At 53.3% G+C, this 22,499-nt stretch overlaps 1 protein-coding gene across 5 annotated transcripts in view; it reads left to right on the top strand.

Annotated features, from left to right (window-relative positions):
- The window catches only part of SGSM1 (small G protein signaling modulator 1), a 43,427-nt gene that overhangs the window by 6,000 nt on the left and 14,928 nt on the right, over positions 1-22,499 (top strand). For 2 of the 5 annotated variants that reach the window (XM_042805283.1, XM_042805281.1), the window contains exons 3-12: positions 7,408-7,483; positions 15,439-15,601; positions 16,422-16,574; positions 17,157-17,224; positions 17,736-17,881; positions 18,348-18,479; positions 19,057-19,181; positions 21,231-21,298; positions 21,722-21,885; positions 22,365-22,494. In XM_042805283.1, coding sequence (XP_042661217.1) covers positions 7,420-7,483; positions 15,439-15,601; positions 16,422-16,574; positions 17,157-17,224; positions 17,736-17,881; positions 18,348-18,479; positions 19,057-19,181; positions 21,231-21,298; positions 21,722-21,885; positions 22,365-22,494 — 1,213 coding nt within the window. In that variant the 5' untranslated portion in view covers positions 7,408-7,419. Of the gene's footprint in view, positions 1-7,392; positions 7,484-15,438; positions 15,602-16,421; positions 16,575-17,156; positions 17,225-17,735; positions 17,882-18,347; positions 18,480-19,056; positions 19,182-21,230; positions 21,299-21,721; positions 21,886-22,364; positions 22,495-22,499 lie in introns of all 5 variants that reach the window. The other 3 variants (XM_042805284.1, XM_042805279.1, XM_042805280.1) reach the window with 2 other exon arrangements.

Here is a 22,499-nt window from a genome sequence, read left to right as displayed (position 1 = left end):
TGCCATCGGAGCTGTCATCGTGCTGCCCTCCCGCCGTGCAAGGGGGCCATGTGCCGGCCCATCGAGGGGGCTGGCCAGAGTCCTGGAAGCCTCTGGGTATAAATAGTGCATGCACTCTGCAACTGGCAGTCTTTTAACCGACTGGAGCACAATTAATGGGAATTATTTAGTGGTCAGCTCGTTAACTCTTAGATACGTGGTAGAGCTTGGCTGCCACTTGTGATGCTGCTGGAGAAGTCTGTCTGGCACCTGCTTTTTGGAATAATCAGGGTGTTTGTCGCTGGAAAGATAAGAAACTCTTGCAACACTGAGTTTGATAATGTGAATTTCATAAGCAAGTCTGCTGAAAAAGGATGTTGTAGCAGCAAGACAGGGAATAGGCAGACATTTAATTTTCAAATGAGAAGATAAATCTGGTTGGTAAGAGGTATCTGATTGAGAAGTTTTGCTTGAGCTGAAAAAGTGGCTTTTAGCTGCAGTGCAGGTGGTACTGGGTGTTTTCTCCACCGTCCCCAGCGCGCTGTGCCCCACAGAGACTTCTGTGGGGTCGTGGCTCTGTGTCCTAGAGCTCAGCAGAGGTTTGGCGCTTGCTGTGCCATGGACATGGAACCATCTTTGGTACAAGCCAACCCAAGAGCTGGAGATAAAAGCCGGTATCGGGTTTGTGCCAGGAGGCACTAGCTGGGTGACCTGGTGGGACTGCTGGAGCCATGCTGCAAGGGAATCGTGTTTGTCCTTGCAAATGCAAACACGCCTGGGGCTGTCTTAATACTGCACCTGCCTCACTAAGTGATCCTTTAGCATTTTGTAATACCTGAGAAGTGATCATACTACAGCGCAACATGGGTAAGTCTTGCACGGTGTATGGGAAACGCTTTCCTGTGGAGCTTAACCAGAGCTTGTTCCTGGAAAGAGACCTTGATTCAAAGAAGCCATTAAAGAAAAGCTCAGATTACATCAAGGAGTGCCCACACGGACTTGCTGCACCAAAACTGACATGTAAAATGGGATTTTTAAGTGCTGGAATTAACTTCCAAATACGTAATCAAAGCAGCACTTAAGGACTGCAATGAAAATGAGAAAACACCAGCTCATAAAAGAATTTGAAAAGTGAACATACAAAAGCAAAACAAGTTTAAAGCCTGTATCATCAATGCGTGTGTGTGGGGATTGTTGTTTGGTTTTTTTTTGTTTGTTTGTTTAGTTTTGTGTGGGTTTTGTTGTTTTTTTTTTTTTTTTCTGTGTTTTTTTTTTGTTTGTTTGTTTGTTTGTTTTTTTTTTAACATATAGAAGAGCAGATTAAACAAGTTCATGGAAAAGAAGTACACAGAGATTTAGTGAAGAGGCTTGAATGCCAAGCGGCAATTGTAGATCCTGAACACAGCGCTTGTTTGTGCTGGATGCTTATGGGGATGCTCCTTCTGCATATTTACGTGGGATAGGAGTCATCTTCCTGCGGTCTGTTAAAGGAGGGATTTCCAAGGCTCCTCCTGTATCTGCTGGGGTTTTTCAGAGCTATTGCAGTGCTTCTGGTGAGCGGACTAGTTTTGTCTGGCACCATGGAAGTCAGTGCTTGGTTGCCTTCCCAGGCAAGGCGGGTTCTGAGAGGATACAGGCAGTGCAGCTTCCTGGCTCTGGTGTTCCATCATCTCATCCCACCCAAACCCTTCACATCCCACGCAGAGGTGGATGTTCAGAGGTAGCAGAAGACATCTTAATTTCCACTGTATTTTTTTACTGTAAATCTTTTGTTTCCAGGATGCAGGTTACGTGAATCACAGCATCACTGGATGGTTTGGGTTGGAAGGGACCTTAAAGCCCCCCCAGTGCCACCCCCTGCCCCAGGCAGGGCCCCCTTCCCCCAGCCCAGGGTGCTCCCAGCCCCGTCCAACCTGGCCTTGAACCCTCCCAGGGAGGGGGCAGCCACAGCTGCTCTGGGCACCCTGGGCCAGCGCCTCACCCCCCGCACAGGGAAGGATTTCTGCCTTAGATCTCACCTAAATCTGCCCTCTGCCAGTTTAAAACGTTGAAAGAGGGCTGGGAAAAGGGTCAAGCTGGGGCCTCTGTTTGCATCTAGCTTGCTGTAAACAATTCCAGTTATGAGCATGGCCAAGTATATGGGAGAAGCTGTGCTTCAATACAAATGCCTTAATAACCAGCAAAGGGCTTTGCAAGAAGCGTGGCAGGGAAAATTGTGACTGTAAGCATCACTAAATAATCTGGCGTATAGGTGGTATGGTGACTTGCCTGGAAAAATCCAGCCAGGTAAAAGAGAGTTATGAGTCAATATTGCCTTAGACTAATTAAACCTAGAGTTACTGGTTTGCTCCTGATCTCTGCACCTCCATGGTGGTTGTAACTGCTGTAGTATTTGGCTTGCTCCACCACTGTAAATGACAGCTGGGACTGGGGACGGTTACGAAGCTCTGCTATGGGAAAACTGGACTTTGAGATGAAGTGAAACCCTAGGAATTTTGTAGCAGAGAGATCTAAGCCTGCATCCCTCATTGGGCTCTGGGGATTGTTGCATAGGTAAGGTTCTGTTTTCATTTTTCAAGGGGGAAACAAAAGCGGATAGTCAAACCAAATTTTAATAGCAGTGTTTTGGCTGTGATGGAGCTGGCCAGGCCAAGGGGAACCAAGGGAGAGGCTGACTTGGGGATCAGGTATGGGGGTGCAAGCTCAAATCCCTGCTCTGAACTGGGTGTACTGGGGTTCCTGGTGCCCCTGATGAGTGCCGTTACCCAAGGACTCTTCTCAACACCTGTGGCTCTTGGATCTGGCTTTGGAGGTGGAGCAAGGAGGAAAAAAAAATTGTTTTCCTTGTAATTCAGACACGTACCTGAAGCAAAGAAAGACTAGCTCACTTGTTCACGAGTCAGTGATTCAGACGGTAATGTCGAGACCAGCTAGCCTGCCTTCTGTTGTATTTTTGGAACTGCAGTTAAAGCTGTTGAGTTTCTGCAGACATCTTGTTGTGGGGTGTCCCTGTGACCCTGCTCTCCCAGAGCAGGGGGTGGCTTGTGCTGTGCTCACAGCTGGAGCCAGGAGTGTTTTTCTTGTTGTGGAATAGTTTATGATATTCCTCTTGAGTTTACCTACAGCTAAGTTATTAGTTGCCGTTTTAATTTCCTTTCTGATAAAAGAAGAGCAAACATCTCATTTTCCTTAGACTGGCTTTAGATAGAGAGTGGGCAGCTTCATTTGTTGAGATTGTTCTGGCTACAATGTGAGAATTAGCATTAAAATGCCGGAATGCAGCGTGTTTCGGGGCTGTTCAAGCCTTCCGAGCGCAGCGAGCCAAGCGCGGGGTTAGCTGGCGTCCCCCAGCCCCGCGGTGGCACAAACCCCCCTCGCTGTCGGGGGGGGGGGGGGGGGGCTCCGGGACCCCCGTGGCAGATGGCAGCGGGTGCTGCTGCGGGGGGGGGAGAGGCCTTTGGGGTCTGCAGGCAACAGCACAGGGGACCTGCCAAGGGTTTTGGGGTTCTCTGGGTTGGAGCTGTCCTAGAGATGCCAGCCGCGTCCATTTACGGGCAAATGTAAGATCGGTTTGTTTGAGAATTTCTCGGTATAACGCTTGTGTTCTGTTACGAGAGCGTATCTGTCTGTCTGGCCCCTACCTGCTGGGGCTTTGTATTTGTTGTAGAGCTGCTCCCCTGCCCTAGCCCTTCACGGCAGGCGAGTGCCCTTGTTGCAATGCGCTTTCCACTTCTATTTCTTTAGATATCTTTGTTTCATTTTATTTAGTGTGATAACCTTGGTCAATACAATGCTGCTTTTTTTTTTTTTTTTTTTTTTATTCTTTTAATGAATAATTTTCCGCTACACTGTGTCTCTTGGAGGATTTTTTTGTTTGGTTTGGGTTTTTTTTTTGTTTGTTTGCTTGGTTGTTTTTGTTTTTTTTTTTTTTTTTTTTTTGTGTGTCTGTGCCTTGAGAACACAGGTGGTTTGTGCAGTGTTGGCACCAAGGTGCCGGGTCGGAGCCGGGGTCCCGCTGTGCCGGTTGCTCCGCAGGCGCGGAATAACCAGATGGCCCCTGCCCCGCAGAAAGCAGTCCTGCGGTGGGTGTGACTGCGGGCCTTGCGTCACAGCAGTGACACCACAGCTTGTGCAAAAGGCGCCTGACAAATATTTGAACAGACTGCTTAAATCTGAATATATTCCTAATTTAATCAGAAGCTGGTAACTATGTGCATTGATTCGCAAGAGTATTTTGGGAGATTTAGAATGCAGACAACATCAGCGTTGACGTGAGGGCAAACTTTATACCTGTGTTCATCATTTTTTTGTGAATTAGTTGGGAATGTGAGGGAAGTGCCCGTGACCCGCTGAGAGGGGCAGCTCAGCCCGGCCAGGCTGTGAGCTCAAACTGCCCGGAGAGCCCAATTTTGGGGAATCCCCGCAGGCCCCGAGGTGTGCATCGCCAGACCTCTCTGCCAGGGCTGCGACGAGCGACTGATGGGTGATGGATCTCGGGCCGATTGGGGTTTTAGGAGGAGGGATTGGCATGTCTTCATTGGACACTTGTAACGGCAGGTGGAGGAAGAGGAGGAACTCTGTTTTGGTGTGTGCCTGGGTGGGCAAGAGGTGTGTGCTGCTTCCCATCTCTAATCCACCGCTGCAGCCAATGTCTCGCTGTAAAGCAGCAAATGGAAGAGAACGACTCCTTTCCTGTCACTGGGACTTGCTCCGTCCCCGTTTCGGTTTCACGGTATTCCTTCTGTTGTTGGAGTTTAAAATAAAACACCGCTGGAGCCGCGAAGCCTGAGTGGGGACTGCAGGTGCCCCCTTCCGTGGTGCTCAGCGTGTGCACGTGGTGATGAAACGAAAGGCTTGCTAACCTCACCTGGCCTGGCCTTGCTGGAAGGTGCCCTGATAAGGGGCAGCTGCCACAAGGAAGCACCGAGGAAGAGGGAGCGTTTTTTTTTTTTGGGGAGGGGGTGTGGGGTGGTCCCTGGAAGCGGAGCCCTCCACACCCAGGGTGTTCCTGCAGCTGGAGTCGCTGCCCCAAGCGCGGAGTCGCGATGCGGGAGCTGCAGGAGCCGTGCCGTGCTGTGCCCAGGTGGGGTTCCCAGTGCTCTGAGCCACCCCTGCTCCCGAGGTCCGCGCCGCCGGCACGTTCCCAGCTGCGGGTGCCTGACTCGCTGTCAGCTCAGCTGAGCTGCCGGGGTGCAGGTGAATTCGCTGGGCGAGCCCCGCTCCCCTCGGGTTCAGGAGCAGGCCGTGTTAGTCACCCCGCATGGCAGAGCGGAGCGGCGCTGGGAGCTGACCTGATTGCTTTGACATGCAGAGATACGCTTTTGGCTTTAGATAGGACTTTTTTCTTAATCCATATTCATAAAAGGATTTCCTTTATTGAGCTGTCAGCTGTGCATATCTGACCTTGATTATATCTTGCAGAGGAGTTTAATTCCCTAAATGATGCCGTTAAAGACCTCTCATACATGCAGGGTTTGCTTGGCCAAGTCTTGACCTGCTGTTTTTACCTCCTCCCTGTGCTTTCAGAGAGAACATCTTGATAAGCAGAGCCTCTCTTACGCCCACATCTCTGCACTGTGAACCCTTTCCCCTGCGTTTTCTGAAACCCAAGAGTGAAAAGCAAGATGTTATAGAGGCACTAGGAGATGAGATCCGGGCACGCTGACAGCTCTGTGTTTGAAACGAAAAACAGTTAGGAACTGAATGTTTAAGGACCAAGCATGCAGCTGGACTTTTGGTGATTTCAGGAGGAGTAGGGAGGGCGAGGGCTGGGGACAGAAGTCACCGCTGAGCAGGGCAGGCTGGCTGTAAGAGGCACGGCAGCTCAGGAGCAGGGCGGCTGGGGTCTGCCTGGAGGGGCTGCGATGTTCACACCCGGGCTGCGGGGCGCTGGGGGGGGACAGACAGAGGGATGGCAGATCCGTTGGTCTGCTGGTCTGAACTGGCAGGATTTCACCAGAGAGGCTGTGGTGGAGGATGGTGGCTGGCAGAGCCAGGGTGGTTCACAGGGCAGTCAGTCTGGGGCTGCCTCCTCCATTAATAACACCTACTTCTCCATCACTTTCTGAGCAAAGCTCAAACCTGGCCGAGCACTAAACTCCACATCTTTCATGTGCAGCTCCTGCGTCCTACAGAGGTTTGGGGGCCAATGGAGATGATGTTGCAGGAGGGCTGAGGAGGCTCTCAGAGCTGCTCTGCGTTCCCTGCTCTGCTCTGCCCTGACCTCAGGACCATATTCCCACACATCATCCAGCTTTAAGGGTATTTCATGTGGAATCCCACCCTGAAAGTCAGAGCAGTCCCAGAAATACTCCCCTAACCCATGGGAGAAGTCATCTCCGTTGGGAGTGCGAGGTTCCTTGAGGTGCTGAGAACCATTACTGTTTAGCAGCAGCACGTGTTCAGATGCTCCCATCAGCATCCTTGTAGAGAATAACTGAATTCAAGTTCAGCACAGCAGCACGGTGCCCGCCAGGAGTGGTGGGAGACACGGAGGGAGGACAACATGCTTCCACAGGAGACCTTCAGCAAGGAGGGGGACGGTCTGCTGGCAACCCGTGTTGGAAGCTGAGCACTGGAAATAAAGACATCAAGGCACTTAAAAAAATCCTCTCTGATAGCGACTCAAGTTTGTAACCTGCAGTTGCTATGTAGGGTTGGAACGAAGCTTGGTCTAGTCCAGTTTTTTAGCTCCAAACTACCCACGCTGTCCTCTGCAGCCTGCTTACCTGGCAGGTCTGACCTCCCACCTTGCACCTGCAAAAATTATGCTCCTAATTCATGTGGGTTCCTATTTATTTTCTTCCCCTCATTGTGCCCCTGATGTGCAACCTAGGTGACAGCTTCCTTTTGATTAATTGCACTGAAATGAGTGCCAGTAATGTGTCATGAGCAGTGGAGGCTCGGTCATTTGGGAGGGCAGAGCTGATTGCATTGCTATGCAAATAGCATTCTTGGTCACATTTGGTGCCAGGTGATCATTGAATTCAGCATTGACATTTGGGACAGCTGTTTCACATGGAATTTGTCAAATCCTCATAAAATGAGAGAACATAACAATACTGTAAAAGCACTGAATATGAGACTTGGTTACCCTTATTAAGATGTCTTTTATCTAAATGATGCTTGGTTCCTGCAGTTAATTCTCTGCTCATAGTTTTCTCGCTTCCAAGTTTCTCAAAAACAGAACGACCCTTTTTTTTTTTATACCTGACTTTTTGAAATAGCCGGTGATGCTCAGCAGGCAAAGATGCATCGATTCTCCATGAGACCTCGTGTGCCGTTAGAGCAATGAGGAAAGTCAGAGAGCAGAGGAGGTTCCCCTACAGACACGAAGCAAGCATCCTGCACCCACTCCACCGCAGGTCTCCCCGCTCTGGTCCATGGCTGAAATTCAGTGTTTTCTCTAACCAGGCCTCTGTTCGACAGGTGAAGCAGATCATGGAGGAGGCGGTGACGAGGAAGTTCGTGCATGAGGACAGCAGCCACATCATCTCCTTCTGTGGTGAGTCTCTGGTGGCGGGATGTGGACATGAACTGGGGGCTGGAGCACATCTGGGGCTTTCCCTGCCCGGCGCTGGGGCTGCGGTACGTGCGCTCCCCGGGGCCACGCTCCGGCTCTGGGGGGTTGCACTGGGGCTGGGGGTGGTTAAGGCCAGAGGATGAGTTGTTCTGGCAGCAGTCTGAGTCCCTGAAGCCTCTACTTTGTGCTTAAAATAGGCTCAGATGTGTCAAAAGAGGGAGGGATATTGGCAGTGTATACAGTCATTTAAGAAATACTAAAAATAATATTTTATTTTTAATTCCCTTAAGAATTGATTCAACAGAAAGTCTGTCAAGTCCAAATATTTCTTTGCTATTACAGAATAGGAATTTAGGGAAAGGAGTCTTTGGTCTGCCTGAGGCTGGAGGCTGTGAAGGAATTTTAAATGGAGTTTGTGGAAGATCTGCTCTGCCATTGTGCTGGTTTCAGGCTTGTTTTCTGGCAGCTGTGCTTTTCATTTAACCTGCTTTTTTCACTTATTTTATTTTTTATTTTTTTTTTTCCCCTTCCTACCGGTGTGACAGTTTTGTAAATGGGGAAGTGTGTCAGAATGGATCCATCAAAAACTTGGCAAAGTTGTTTTGCAAAAACCTCCCTGGAGAGCAGTTGGCTTTTGTCTGCGCTGGGTGCGGGGGGTGGTGGTGGTGGGGGCACTCCAGGCCAGGACTGTGGCGCAGCAGAGGAGGAGCAGTCACACCTCAGAGGTACCGTGGAGCAGGAGAGAGCAGCCTTGTTCCCAGTGGCACGTGGCACGAGTTTGAGGCCAGGTCTCAGCAGCCTGCCCCGTGCAGAGCTCCGCAGGTCTGTGCAGCCCGAGGGGAGGGTTCGGGGGCAGCCCACCAGCTCCCCTGGAGCCGCAGGGTTTGCAGCAGCCCGAGCTGCCACGGGGCAACGTGCGGCGGGGCTGGCGAGCCGGCGATGCCCCGGCTGCTCTCGGCAGCCGCTCTGCGCTGGAGAAGGTGTCGGGGGGCTGGACCAGCACACGGCGGGCTCATGGCCCGGCACGTTGGCTCCCCATCTCCCCTCTGACAGATGAAAACCAAATTTCCCCCTTTAATAAGATCACTGCTGATCTCATCAGGGGAGACTTTGCAATCAGAGTGGCGAAATTAGATTGTTTCTGTTCTTTCGGCCCTTCTGTGCAGCTTGGCTCACTCTTTCAAAGTGGAGAGTAAGCGTCTGCCTTGGACACAGTTAATGCCCAGGTAAAGCAGCTTCTTCAGCTGCTCCGTCCACCAAGCGCTGCCAGGATCAGTGTCCACAAAAGTGGGGAGACCTTGGCTGGTGGACTGGGGGTTGTTTGATGGATTTCAAACCTAGGCAGAAACCAATTATTCTGTTGATAGCAGGGCAAGCGCTTCAGGCTGTCAGATGAGGGAGGTGGTTGTAGCCCTGGGCGTTGAACGGGCCCTTTGTGCTGGGTGCTGTATGGATAAGAAAATTTCTCATCCCCTGGGGGATGCAGGTGGGATGGAGCTGGAGGCAGATGGAGGGCTTGAGGGAGACAAAGGGACAGCATTAATCAGGCACGTGAGCTGTGATTTCTGTGCCCTAGCAGTGTCAAGTGTTTACCCACTCACCCAGAGCTGGAGAGCGTGCTTTGACAAGGTGCCTGCTGCCCTCCGTCTGCCTCTGTCTCCTCACTAGCAGCTGTCTGAGAGATGGATACTGGATTGGGGAGACACCAGTGACCGCTAAGGAAGAAGAGCAAGGCCCTTGCTGTCCTCTGGCCTGGTAGTAGGTTTGTACAACAGTGGTTTTCCCGGGTGCCTTTGTGTTTGAATCTCTTTATAGCGGCAGTCAGCTTTGCGACGGGCCGTTCTGCCAGGCTCCTGCCAGACACGGTGGCTCCCCCTCCCCGTCTGTCTCTCGGGGTGGCATGGATGCAAAAGCTGTCACTGCCTGGTCACCGGCAGCGCCGGGCAAACGGTGGAGGTGGTTTGCTGAGGGCTAGTGATTCTGCTAAGTGTCTTGCTCAGTTGTGTTTCCCCCGCTTGCACGTTTGAGGTGAAGCTCCACCCGTCAAATGGGCGGAATTGCCCTCTTTGGAACGCTCCCTGAATTTTCCAGGACAGAGTTCCTACAGTGGGCTCCTGATGGCAGGGGTTAGAGTTCCCTCTGCCCGCTGACTCCCAGGGCGGGATGTCTCGTCCTGGACTGCAGCATCTGTCCCTGCGTGGAAAGGGCTTTTGGGGAGTGTGGTGTGCGTGCCTGCGCCCCGGCATGTTGGGTGGCAGGGTGGGTGCTGCCCTCTCTCAGTGCCTCCCCCTGCCATTTACCAGCCTGCCGTGCTTGCCGGCCGCCCACCCCGTTTCACACATTTCTACCGAGAAGACAGACGGAGGAGGCGGCGGCGAAGCTGTGCCCCGGCTCTGCTCGCTGCCACGGCAGCATCTGCGGCGATACGCAGGGCGGTGGCTGAGCAGGCCCAGCTCTGCCATGTAGTGGAGGTGATGTTGTCTGGGCTCCCTTGGCCTGAGCCTTCCTAAAATAAGCCATGGCCATCCTAAAAGCCACGGCCTTCCTGCTCGGCACGGTCCTGGGGGTCTCCGGGAAATCCCTCAGGGGGCACCGCTGGGGCAGAACCTGGCAGCGTGCCTGGGGGTGCTCCTGGAGCAGATCTCCAGCACCTCCTTGTCCCTTGCTGCTGTGCAATGGTGAACCCCCGAGGCCAGGGGCCTTCCTAAGACCGGCAGTGATCTCTGCAAAGAGCTGAGATGGTGGAAGCAACATGTATTCCTTTCTGCAGGGCACAGAGCTGCTGACAAACCCTCTCCGCAGAGCAGCGGTGTTAAGGGAGGGAGGCTGGCTGTCCCCTGCAGACTGTACGGCTGAAAGGGCCTTGGGAGAGACCACTACCAGCTGCTGGAAAAGCCACCTGCTGGTTTTATGGTTTTTATCTGTGCCTTGCTGTTTGCTGCCACCTCTCCCCAGGTGACAGCCAGCCAGCCCTGCGGTCCCCGCTCAAAGCCCAGCGCAGCTGCAAGGGGGGGAAGCGTCGCTCCTGCAAATCGAGGAGCCTGGGCAAGCGCAGCCGGGCTCCGCTGCTGCGGGGTGTCTGCTCAGCACTGCCAGGGGGATTTGAGACAGGGATGTGGACCTCGCAGGGTCCTTGCCCGAGCAAGCTTCTTTAAAGAGCAAAGCAAGAACCTCCCCTGTCGTCCTGGGACTGAAACTGCCGGGGAACCTCTCTGCTGCTCTGCTCCGACAACAGGAGCCCTGGCTTCCAGGTAAGGGGGGTGTCAGCCGGTGCTGGTGTGGAGCCTGAGCTGCTTGCTGTGCCTGTCGCTCTCAGCAGAGATGTTTGCTGAGTTAGAGTCAGCAGCGCTTTCCAGTACGCCCAGGCTGGGGCCACGTGGCTGCTGCTGAGCAAGTGCTGGAGGCAGCGTGCGGAGGGGGAGCGGCACGCCTCGATTTACAGATAGCTGAAGGGCAGCTTGCTAATTCGGAGCCTAGGAAGGAGATGACAGAAGCGATGACAACTGGCTTTTGAAGAAGTTGCTCCGAGAAGGCTCGTGCAGCACCGTCGCCGCTGAGTAAGGCTGTAGCATCCACAGACATAAGCACAATAAAGAGAGAAAGGGAGCTGTGAGGTCTGCTTTGGAGAGCAAAGAGGCTGTGGTCTTCCTTTTCTCCTGGGCCTTCACATAAAAGACATGCAGATGCGTGTTTCAGGCCTGTGTGCCTTTGTACGCTGTCGACTGAATGGCATCGAAAGAGCAGAACAGACTTCAAGGTGTGACTCATTCTCTGCTTTTCTGTGCAGCACGAGGCTTTGCAGCCTGGAATTATTTATAGGCTCCTGCAACACGGAGCTGAGGCATCCAGGCACGGAGGGCTCGTTGGTTCCTTCTGGCTTCTTAATGCTGCTGCTGCACTTTCACTGGCTTCTGGTGTCTACACCTTCTGGTCTGTCTGCTGTTGCTCGCTCATTTGCATGGTATGTGCACCTTCCTCCGTGCTGTGGCTCTCCGTGAGCCAGGTGAGCTTATAAATAACCTCTTTCCCTGACAAGCAGAGCGTGTTGCAAGCCTGGATCTGGCTAGGCAGAGCTGCCCTTTTCTCTGGAGAGAGCTGCCTTCCTCATCGAGCCCTCCTCATCCCCTGCGTAGCCAGTGTACCGCAAACCCCTTCTGATGAAACCAGTGGTCTGGCAGGAAAGGGCAGCTGCCCCCGGCTGCCCTGGTTTGCCTGCAAGGGAAGGGTTTGAAGCAGACAAACGCGAGTTGGCATCTGTCACGTTCACGCTGCCCTGGGAGGCTGATGGAGAGCCGGCGGCAGGGCTCGGGGGGCCCGCGTGAGCCGAGGGGTTTGCTGAGACTGCCTTCGTGCTCAACCCCTGAGTGCTTTGAATTGCACCAGGCCCCAGAGCACTCTTGAGATCTCAAATATCTTTAGTCCTTTGCCAAGAAATAAAACTCCCACCTTGCCTGGGCGCGGCTGCACAGCAGCCCTGCGCTGCGTGTCTCTGCTGCAGGGATGGGGAGAGTCTTTCTCTTCACAGAGTCCGTTTGCAGTGGTGGCAGTCAGTTGGAAACTGGGCTCCAAAAATCATAAGGTTAAAAAAGAAGTTACCACTCTCCCTGGATTTAACATGGACCCGGTACGCTTAGTTTATGTGTTCAAGCTTCTGAACCCTTGGGAGAGCACAGGGAGAGTTCTTCCTATGGAGACTGCACATTTGCTTGTAGTTTTGCTGGCAGGAGTAGTGTTTTGGAGAGGTTCAGGCTATGGCGTTGAGGACAGATGCTGATGACTGAAGGCTTGGTTGCATGACTTTTCTCTCTGGCACATGAGGGTGGGTGCAAGGCGCAGAGGGGTTTTTTGGACTTATATGCTTGCTGGCCTTTCGTTATCTCGTGGAGCTGACAGAAAAGTGGGCCCTGATAAGTTGCTGCTTGGCAGCATAACTAATTTGGCAGCTGATGGCTTAGCAGAGCTGCGAATGCCACAGATCCAGCACTGCTCTTGCACCGTGTCCGGCAGCTCCGGCGCTCAGCTGCACCAGGGGAGGGTCGGAGCCCGGTCAGTCTGGCGCTCGCTGCGGAGGCTGAGGCCACCTCTAAAGAGCTGGAGATGGCTGCTCAAGAGCAGGGAAGTCCCCAAAAATACAAATTTGGAGGAGGGAGTGATGATGCCCTGCCCAGTGCTGGCTGCAGACGCTGGGCGTTCTGGCCTGGGCAGGGTGGTCCCAGAGACCTCACCCCTGGTTCAGTCTCGGTGGAGAGGGGGAACTTCTCCCCAGGTTTTGAAGGTGCTGCTGTGATTTCTTCTTCAGCTGTATGTCAGCATAACCTTGCATTCCAAAAGCAAAGCTGTGGCTTTTCTGCTTGCAGTTCCACTCCAGCTAGCTCCTGACCTCACTGGACTGCGGTTGACTTTGGGCTTCAGGAGGGGTTGTGCAGGGCTTTTTTTAAAAACTAGGTATCCATCCAGCGGCTCGGAAATGGCTAGTATTGGGTGAGCAGGACTTGGCTGGCCCAAGTGTGTTGCTTTTCTGCTGTTAGCCCAGGACATGTCTTGCAGCACCTCAGATGCTGCACGCTCGGCGGTGAACTCGGGCATGGCACTAAGCAGGGCAGAGATAATGAGAGCATCTCTCAGCCCTGGGAGCTGATGCTGATGGGTCTGCATGAAATGTCTTTTTAAATGTCTCCATAGAGCTGTTCAGCTGTAGGAAAAAATGCCTTTCCAAGCGAGAGGCGAATCGGCGTCTGCTGGGCCGCTGCAGGGAAGGCTCAGCGCAGCTGGCTGGGCAGCGCCGGGTTCCTGGGGAAGGCGGGGCGCCGGTGTGCCAGAAAGCTTCTTGTCAGACCCAGATCAATAGCCTGCAGAACTGTGGGTCCGTGTAATTTTCCAGTGCTTTGATCAGCCTGTTTAATAAGTCTGTGTTTGACACGAGACATCCATCCTGAGCCCTCCCAGGGGACTCCGGCAAACACATCGCCGACGGAGCCTGTACGTGAGCGCATCTTTCTGTGGAGTCATCGCCGGAGCCGCCTGCCAGGGCTCCCTGCTCGCTGCGTGCCCGGGCAGGGAGCCTGGCAGGAGAGGGCAGGCGGTTGGTGCTTTCCAGGCTCTCGCTGGGGTTTGGTGAGTGCCTGATGCTGCCTTTTGGCAAAATCCGGCGGAGGGAGTTAGGCGAAGCCTTGCATGGGGACGTAACTGCCAAGTGCCAGCCGCCAGGAGCCAACTGAGCCACCACCGAGCTGGGAGGGTCTCCGAAGCGTTGCGTCTGGTTTAGCCCCAGGTTCTCCGTTGCCTTTAGGTTCTTCAGGAAAACATTTGTGTGGACACAGATATTTTTTTTTTTTTTCTTTAACTGAAAAAATTGCCCCATTTCCTCTGCTGCTTTAGAAATCCTCAGCTTGCCTGCCTCTCACTCCTGAGCTTTCTCCTCACTTGGACCATCCCGACACAGTGTGGTGAAACCTCCCGTTCCAGCCGTACCCATCCCTCAGACTGGGCTGAAGGGAAAACTTCAGGGAGTTGTTTGGTTTCTCTACAGTCCGCAAGAAACCTGCGAGGAGAATGTCAGCCTGTTTACCTGCGTAGCAAAGCAATTATCCTACTTGGAGAAGATGCAGCGCGCTTCCTTGTTAGTTGTTGCATGTCTGATGAGGACTTTTTCCTGAAGGCCAGGTGGGGATGTTCTCTGCCTTAAAATATATTGTCTGAGAAGTTTTACATCGCATCCTTCCATCTAGCCCACTGATTAATGGTGGTGGCCGGACTGATGAGCACACTGGAGAGAAAGGAGAGGGACTCGTGCACTGGGCTTGCAGAGGGACCCCAAGTCTGGTGTGCTGTCGGCAGTGCCCTCCCCAGTGACACTGTAGAAGCCTGCTGTCTGTCCCAGTTTGGTCACCTGAAATGGTTTCAGACCCATTTAGCCGGGGGAGCACAGCCAGGTGCATCACCGTGCGGTGTGCAGCCACACTTAGCTTCGAGCCGATAAACCAGAGATAAACTGTTTACTCCCACAGGTTTAACCTGAGTGACTCCGTATGAGGGGGCTCTTGGCAGCTCCTGATCCGTGCGATTACTGCCACGCCATGAGCTCCTCTGCTGGGAAAATCACCGCTCTGGAAACAGCGATTGTGCCAGCACACCCCTGGAAGCAGGATGCCACCTCCGTGCACGCTGAGATTTTCCAGCGTTAGCATCGATTTGTTTGCATTCAGGGTATTGTGTAGTGGAGCTGGATCCTGGTGTTTTCAGAACAAAGGGCTGCAAGCACAGCAGTCCTAGACCTTTCTCCTGCTCTGCTTTTATGACTGAGCAAAGCGCTCAGTAAATCCTAATCCAGGCTGCCAGCTTGGCACGTCGGCACAGGCAGCTTGCTGTTGGTGGCACAGAGGTACCACCTTTATGGTCTGAAAGCTGCACAGTCCCATTTCATCTCCAGTCTAGTAAGGTCTCTTTAGGCTGTTAGTTGGTCAGATAAGTCAATCCTAAACAAGTTACTCTGCCTGACTCAGGTGATTTCAGGGAGATCCTCGTTTACTTTATCAGGCACAAGTTAACTCTACTTTGAAGTACTTGGCACACCCACGGTTCACACTTTCTTCCATCATGCTAGTCATTTTGTTCAGGTTAGCTGAACTTCTAATATATATCACCAACCTCAATTTCTCTTTTTTTGCTTTCCAAACCTAAAATTGTACCTCTACACAGTCAGCCAGAACTCATGACTCTGAAAGCAGAAAAACTGTACCACTGTCTGCTGCTTTCGGTCAAGAAACATCTGGGTTCCCTAACCTCCTGTCTGCTTGGGCAGAAGTAGAGCGTGGCACTGGTTTCCTCTTGGGAAACATTTCTGCTGTGGAGTAAAGTGGATGCAGCAGGAGACCGGCTGTTGTGACGTGAGCTCCGCGTCCTCCTGCCGCTTCAGTAACCGCTCCGCTCTGTTGCAGCTGCTGTGGAGGCCTGTGTCTTGTACGGCTTGAAGCGGAGGGCGGCAGGATTCCTGCGCAGCAACAAGATAGCGGCTCTGTTCATGAAGGTGGGCAAGAGCTTTCCTCTGGCTGAGGAGCTCTGCAAGAAAGTGCAAGACCTGGAGCAGCTCATCGAGAATGCGTAAGGCACCGGCGTTGCGGTCGTCCTGCTGGTCGCTCGTGTTTTGGTGTGGGTGTGTAGTTTGGGTCCGGCTGTGGATCGCCATGTCCAACTTGAGCTGCTACAGGAGGAGTTGCTCTTTCAGTGGGGCAGAGTGCTGTCCTGTGCTTTTGATATCTTGACTGAATTGGTTGCTTTTTGAGGAGACTGAGAGTTGCAGTTGTGGTTTAAGCTAGGATGGACAAGTTCTTACTTCCTCCGCCCCTGTCTCATGCCTCAGGGTCAGCTAGGCGTGATTGCTCCTGGACTTCCACAGTTTATGGACCAGTACACTAAACCAACTGGAACCAAATTTGGTCTGCCTCAACCTACAGGGCTTGAACCTGCAGTAATTCAGCTTCTGTCTGAGAGTGGCTTACTCATCCTTGGACAGGAACCAGGGAGATGGATGGAGCAGCTACCTGGGGGCAGGAATCATTATGCCATCCTAAGATAAGCTGCTTTGCTTGTGAACCTCTCTCCTCAGGCACCAGTGGAAAAGGTGTGTGGGTTGAAGGGCTCCGCTGAGGCAGAGGCTTGCTCTAGGACGCCTTTGCAGTGGGAAACCAATTTTGTGAAGTCAGTTTTCAAATGCAGATGTGGGCTTTCTGGAGTAGGGGGTGGAGTAGATGAAGGGAGCAGTCTCCAGAGCCTTGTCCCCACGCAGTTCCCTGGGCATCCCCCAGCCACCACGGTCAGCACCGCTGAAACCCCGGCCCCTTGCCCCCCGAGGTGCCGTGAGGGCTCCTGCAGTGCTGAGCCAGTGATGATGATGTTGTCTTTTGCCTTGTTACCTCCAAAGACGAAATCAAGTCCAGGGCATCCCGGAGAATGTGCGCAAGATGCCGAAGCTGCCCAACCTGTCTCCTCAAGCCATCAAGCACCTCTGGATCCGCACAGCCCTCTTTGAAAAGGTCTTGGATAAAATCGTGCATTACTTGGTAGAAAACAGCAGGTGAGTGCTGGCACAGGCCAACCATTTGCCTGTCCCAACTCTCTACCAGTATCTGCCCCTTCCGATGGTGCTGGAGGTGTGACTGGCTGAACTGTGTCCAGGTGGGCCAGAGAAGTCCCTGGATGGGACAGGCCAGTTGTGTTGCTCCGTGCCCAGCACAGGGACTCTGCCTCATTCCCTGCTGCTAGTGGCCGCTGTACACTCCCTAAAATAAAGACAGGCTACGACGCTTGTTCTGCTGACAGCTGGGTTGTTGGGGACTGGGTCGTCCTTCTGGAAACTGCATGCTGAGGTGTCCTGTCCTGGAGAGGTGCCATCTCCAGTCCTTGGGATGTTTTGTTAGGAGATGGTGGTGCTTGCAGTTGTCTGCAGGAGGGCATCTATTCCCCAGGATTTTCACAGCTACCAGAAACAGCCTAAGTAAGGGCTTCTTGCCCTCTCATCGTCAGGGCGTGATACAGAAAGAGAAAGGCATTACAATGATTTAAAACCACTGTCTCTATAATTTTGCAGTCCCAGGGGGCTGAAATGCTACAGCATTCTGCTCTCCTTTTTTTTTTTTTTTTTTTCCTTTCCTTCTAGTAAGTACTACGAGAAAGAAGCTCTCCTGATGGATCCCGTGGATGGGCCAATTCTTGCATCTTTATTGGGTAACACCTTTCTCTTATCCTACTTCAATAGCTTGCTTTCCAAACCAGTGTTCCCAGTTCTGTGATCTGGGATGTGAAATGCACTTGTTTCCTCGTAAGAACTTCGGAAAACTTAATAGCCCTGGGCAGGTCGCCCTGCGGAGCGCTTATAAAGACCACGTGCTGCACAGCTGCTGAGCTGTGCAATAGAGATGGAACGTTGCAAGGCTGAGCTCGGGGGTTTCTTTTTTTGTGTGTGGACTTCGATAATATTGACGGGCACAAATAGGATGGTGTGCACGTGGCCGGTCAGGCGGTGGGTTATCTGCTCACTGCCAGGGCTGCTGACCCCTCTGGATTCTTTGCTGCTGTGACACAATGCAGCAAGGTGTGCTGAGCCCGATGCTTGCTGCCACCCCTGCTCTGAGCTGCTGGGCTGGCAGGGGGGGGTGGGATCGGAGGGGTGACCACAGTCGCGGGGACGCCACCGGCGACTTCCTTCCGTTTGTGATTTTTTTTCTTCTCGGCGCAGTGGGGCCCTGCGCGCTGGAGTACACGAAGATGAAGACCGCTGACCACTTCTGGACGGACCCCTCGGCCGACGAGCTGGTTCAGAGGCACCGGATCCACAGCTCGCACTGTCGCCAGGACTCGCCCACCAAGCGCCCGGCGCTCTGCGTGAGTGCGGGGGGGGCGCACGGGCAGCGCGAGGCCGTTCGGAAAGGGCTGGGAAGCCCTCTGATGAGAGGAGGAGGAAAAGGGGCAGCTGCTTGAAGTCTTCAAGCCAGAAATGCTGAAGAAAGTCTTGGAGCCAGAAATGCTCCACGTGTGCCGTGGAGATGGCAGGCGTGCTGGGCCGACGCGGGGTCTCCCTGCCTTTTGAGAACATCACGTATGAAGGAAAAGCAAAGGCAGCTGAAGTCTGCTCGGTTTATTGCAAACAGAGCCACGCTCCTGGAGCTTCTCTGAGTACAGAATCGAGCTTGGCCAGAGCCATAAATCCTCTTAGAGGACACAAAGGGAAAGATTTCTAGTATGAATTCCTTGAGTGTATAAGTGAGGAGGGAATGAGCTTTCAGGAGAAGCTTTTTGAAAGCAAGAGGCGTCAGTGCTCAGCTCACGTTTGCAGGTGGCTCTCTTCCAGATTCAGAAAAGGCATTCGAGCGGCAGCATGGACGACCGACCATCGCTGTCTGCCAGGGACTACGTGGAGTCGCTGCACCAGAATTCCCGAGCCACGCTCCTCTACGGCAAGAACAACGTCCTGGTGCAGCCGGTAAGTACCTGCTGGGGCGTCTGCGCTTTCAAATGCTGCTCTGCTCCCCACCAGGTAGTTCCCTCCCAGGTTGCTCTTTGGTGGGGAAAAGCACAGGCTCATTTTTAATCTGGGAAAAGGCGGTGACTGGCCTGTGCTTGTTGAGGTGCTGGTGAATGTGGATCCTCCCAGTGGAATGGAAGAGCTCTGCTTCTGTCTGAGTAGAAACAGTCTCCCCGCACTGCCTGCTCTCGACCAGAGGCCACAGAACCCTCCTCCTGTCCCTTTCTGCTTACTCTAGTCCCATAAATGAAATGCAAACTGCTTAGGTGGAGCTGTTAAGCTTGCCTCAGCCAGGAAGCTGCTCTCGGCCCTTTTCCAAGCTGGTGGGGTGTCCCGTTGTCTCTGCTGGGAGGTTTTGCAGGGTTTCTAGCCGCTGGTGAGGGGATGGGCAGCAAGCAGGGCTGTGGTGTAGGGTCCAGGACCGTGATCCAGGGCATGGCTCAGCCTCGGGAAGCCTGAGGCAGCGCTCCTTGCTTCTGGCCTCTGCCAGCCTGCTCTCACCAGCTCGTTCTCTCCCTGCGTTTCTCTTCTCAAGCGAGATGACATGGAGGCAATCCCGGGATATCTGTCCCTTCACCAGACTGCCGAGATCATGGCGCTGAAGTGGACTCCCAACCAGCTGATGAACGGCTCTGTGGGGGATCTGGACTACGAGAAGAGGTGACTGGCTCCGAGCGTGCCCCAGTGCGGGGCAGAGGGGAGGCGAATGCTCCCCAGGTTCAGAGCTTGGATTTGATGTCCGAGGCCATCAGTGAGTTTTCCTACCGACTGCAGAGCAAAGCAATCATCCCTGAGTCTGTAATGGGGGAAGCGACGGGGACGGAGGCCTGAGGGGGTGGCAGAAGGGGGTTGCGGGAGATGGTGTGAGGTGCTGTGCTATCGCCCGTCTGCTGGGAAGTGTTCAGCAAGGGAACTGGGCGGGGGGGCTCGTTCTGAAAGGTGCAAAGTGGTTGCATTTATTGCCCTCGGAGATTTTCTCAGGAGAATGCCCTCTCCACCCCCTACACAATACTTCCAGGTTTGTCGTGGTTATATGAATCTGGGGAGCTGAGGCGCTCGTGAAGAGGGGAAGGGTGTCTGCAGAGAGGGTGAAGGTGAGCAGTTCCCGGGTAGTCACACCTCGGTGACTGAGTGTGTGCCATTTTGCAGTGCTGTTTTGGTTGCAGTCTGCACCTGATCCTACGTGCAGGTGTTCAGAGTCCCCTGGATCTAATGGTGTCCCTGGAGCTCGTTCCTCCAGGAAGGCTGCAGTCTGCTTGGTTTGCTTGGCAGGGTGTGTTGCCATGCCCCTTTTCCCTGGGATTGCCCTATGGACTGCTGGCATTTCTTTTATAGCTGCAATCCTTATAACAAACTACAGAATCACACCAGGTCCCAGTTTGCATGAGAAACAAAAGCAAACAAAATCCCCTTCCACCAGCAAATGCTCCAGGAAAGCTGAAATGCTTAGTACACTGATTCTTTGACCTAGGGTAAAGATCTTCTTCAGCAAAACTTGTTCTTGGTTTTGGGTTTTTGTTTTTTGTTGTTTTTTTTTTTTTCTTTTTAATTTAATTTTTTGGGGTTTGTTTACCTGTGTTCTTTTCATCTCCCCTTTCTTCTTGGCCACTGGGCCATTCCCTTATGCCTGGTACCCTCCCCCTAAAACGCTATTTTCATCTCTACCCTACTTTTCTGAGTTCTTGATTTGGGCATCAGCCTAAGCTCTAAAACTTCCCAGTGTCAAGACGTGACCAAGGAAGAGAGGAGTCAGATGACAGAGTAAGTATGAATCTACAAGGAGTGACTCTTACACACCCCTTGCCATCCTTAACTATCTTCAGGATCATTTATTTTAAGCACTGTTTTTGTAAAGTGACAGATAATGCTGCTCAGAATCTGGAAATTCCTTTGTTGCAAAGAAGTAGGATGTTATTAAATGCTGACACCCTCACAGAGCAGTGCTCTTGCTAGGCTTTCCACAGAAATGAAACCCTGTGTGAGGCCACGTGTCTCTGGGTGGGATCCCCTCTCCCGTCTTCCTCCTGGCGACTCTCCGACCCTCTGCCTTGCCTGATGACCAGCAGCTCTCCCGGCATTTTCTAGATTTGCTCAGTTGCCTCGAGGTGCCTGTACAGAGGGAGCACGGTTCTCAGACAGAAGCAACTGGGGCTAAATGTATTTTCAGCTTTGAAAAAAAACCTCATGAATTTTGAGGGTGTATTTCCCCCTCCCTTGGGGACAGGAGCTCAGGAGAGCAGCAGCCCAGGCTCCGACTGCACTGCACGTTCCCTTGGGGCTCCGAGGCTGCTCCCACCAGGTTCATGGGGTTCTCCCAGCACGGCAGCAGGGTGGTGAGTCCTTTCTGGGGTGCCCAGAGCAGAGTCCTCAGCTTCGCAGAGCTCCACGTCCCTCCCTGCCATTGCCAGCATCCATGGGCACGTTGTTTGTGCCCGGGAATGACATGAGGGTAGAGAAACAGCCCAAGGCAGGTGGGACTGGACTTACCCTGACTGAGCTGTAGCAGCAGGGACAGTTACTGGTTCTGGAGGCATGTTGTCGCTTACTGAGGCTGGCTTCATGGCAGTCACGGTGCTGCTGGGACCTCAGCCTTTCTGTAGCTTCCCCTGGCACCAGGATAGCTGGAGGCAGGGTCTGGAGCTGGTGCGAACAGCAGCAGAGCCTCTTGCATCCCTGAAGCTCACAGCTTCCTCTCTTTCTCTGTTCCAGCGTGTACTGGGACTATGCCATGACTATTCGCCTGGAGGAGATCGTCTATTTGCACTGTCACCAGCAAGGTAAGGGCAGAGCGGGGGCTGCTGGAGGGGGGTTATCACCCTGACACTTGCTTCTTTGGGGAGTTTGCTTGTGGGGATGGTTTGATTCAGCTCCAGAGCAGATGTCCAGAGCTCTGGGTGGTCACCACAATGTGAGTGCTTCTAGGAAAACCTTTAAACCAGCTCCTGGCTGTGGTGCTTGGCTGGGGAGTGCTCCCTGCAGAGCAATGCTCAGTGGTTTACAAGGGTGTGATCTCCCAGGCAAGCCTTCTCCGGGGCCCCAGACTTGTAATAAACTTGGAGAAGAATCCAAACAAGGAAGAAAGTCATCTTTTTCCATACCAGATAGACAATTCCCTGAGTTTTCTTGCCTGCCCTCTGTCTTTTTGACTGGTAATGTTTCCCTCATTCATGTCTGTGTCTTCCCTCTGCTGTCGCTAATAGTAGACAGCGGTGGAACGGTTGTCTTGGTGAGCCAGGATGGGATTCAGAGGCCCCCGCTGCGGTTCCCCAGAGGAGGGCACTTACTGCAGTTCCTGTCCTGCCTGGAGAACGGCCTCCTGCCCCACGGGCAGCTGGATCCACCCCTCTGGTCACAGCGGGGAAAGGTAGGCACCCCGAAACCGAGCTTGTCCCTTGTGCAGAGCCGATGGGGAGGACCCTCTGCCTGATGTTAGCGGCTGCTGCATTTTAAACAATCCCCCTCCCGAAGCTAAGGAGGAAAGCGGGCTCGAAATGTGGCAGTTTGGTTTAGCTCAGGGCCTTGACCAGCGCCTTCTGGGCACATCAGAAGGGAGGAGGTGGCGTGGGAGCTCTGGCCACGGGGCACGATAGGTTTGGTTCTCCTGGACCTGGCCGTGCTGCGTGGGTTGTACATACCCTGTGCACAAACAGGGGGTTTATATTCACCGTGTAATTGAAAGCTTAAGCTGAAGGCTGCTCCAGCTCCGGGAACGTGCAAACATCATCCGGGCTGATGAAGCACGTGTTCTTGTCGGGCAGGAGCTTGGCAAGCGAGGCAGCGGCTACGCTGGCCTGCCTGCTCGGGCGCGGGGCGGCTTGTGAAGAGCAGGTTTTGTTCACCCAGGGGAAGGTGTTTCCCAAGCTGAGGAAGCGAAGTCCCCAGGGCTCCTCCGAGTCCGCGTCCGACAAGGAAGATGATGAAGCCACAGATTACGTTTTCAGAATAATCTACCCAGGGACACAGTCTGAATTCGGTGAG

The sequence above is a fragment of the Tyto alba genome, unplaced genomic scaffold (assembly GCF_018691265.1).
Source record: "Tyto alba isolate M040663 unplaced genomic scaffold, T.alba_DEE_v4.0 Super-Scaffold_44, whole genome shotgun sequence".
Classification (NCBI taxonomy): Eukaryota; Metazoa; Chordata; class Aves; order Strigiformes; family Tytonidae; genus Tyto; species Tyto alba.
The sequence above is the reverse complement of the archived record's forward strand: the minus strand, read 5'-3'. Positions and strand labels throughout refer to the sequence as shown.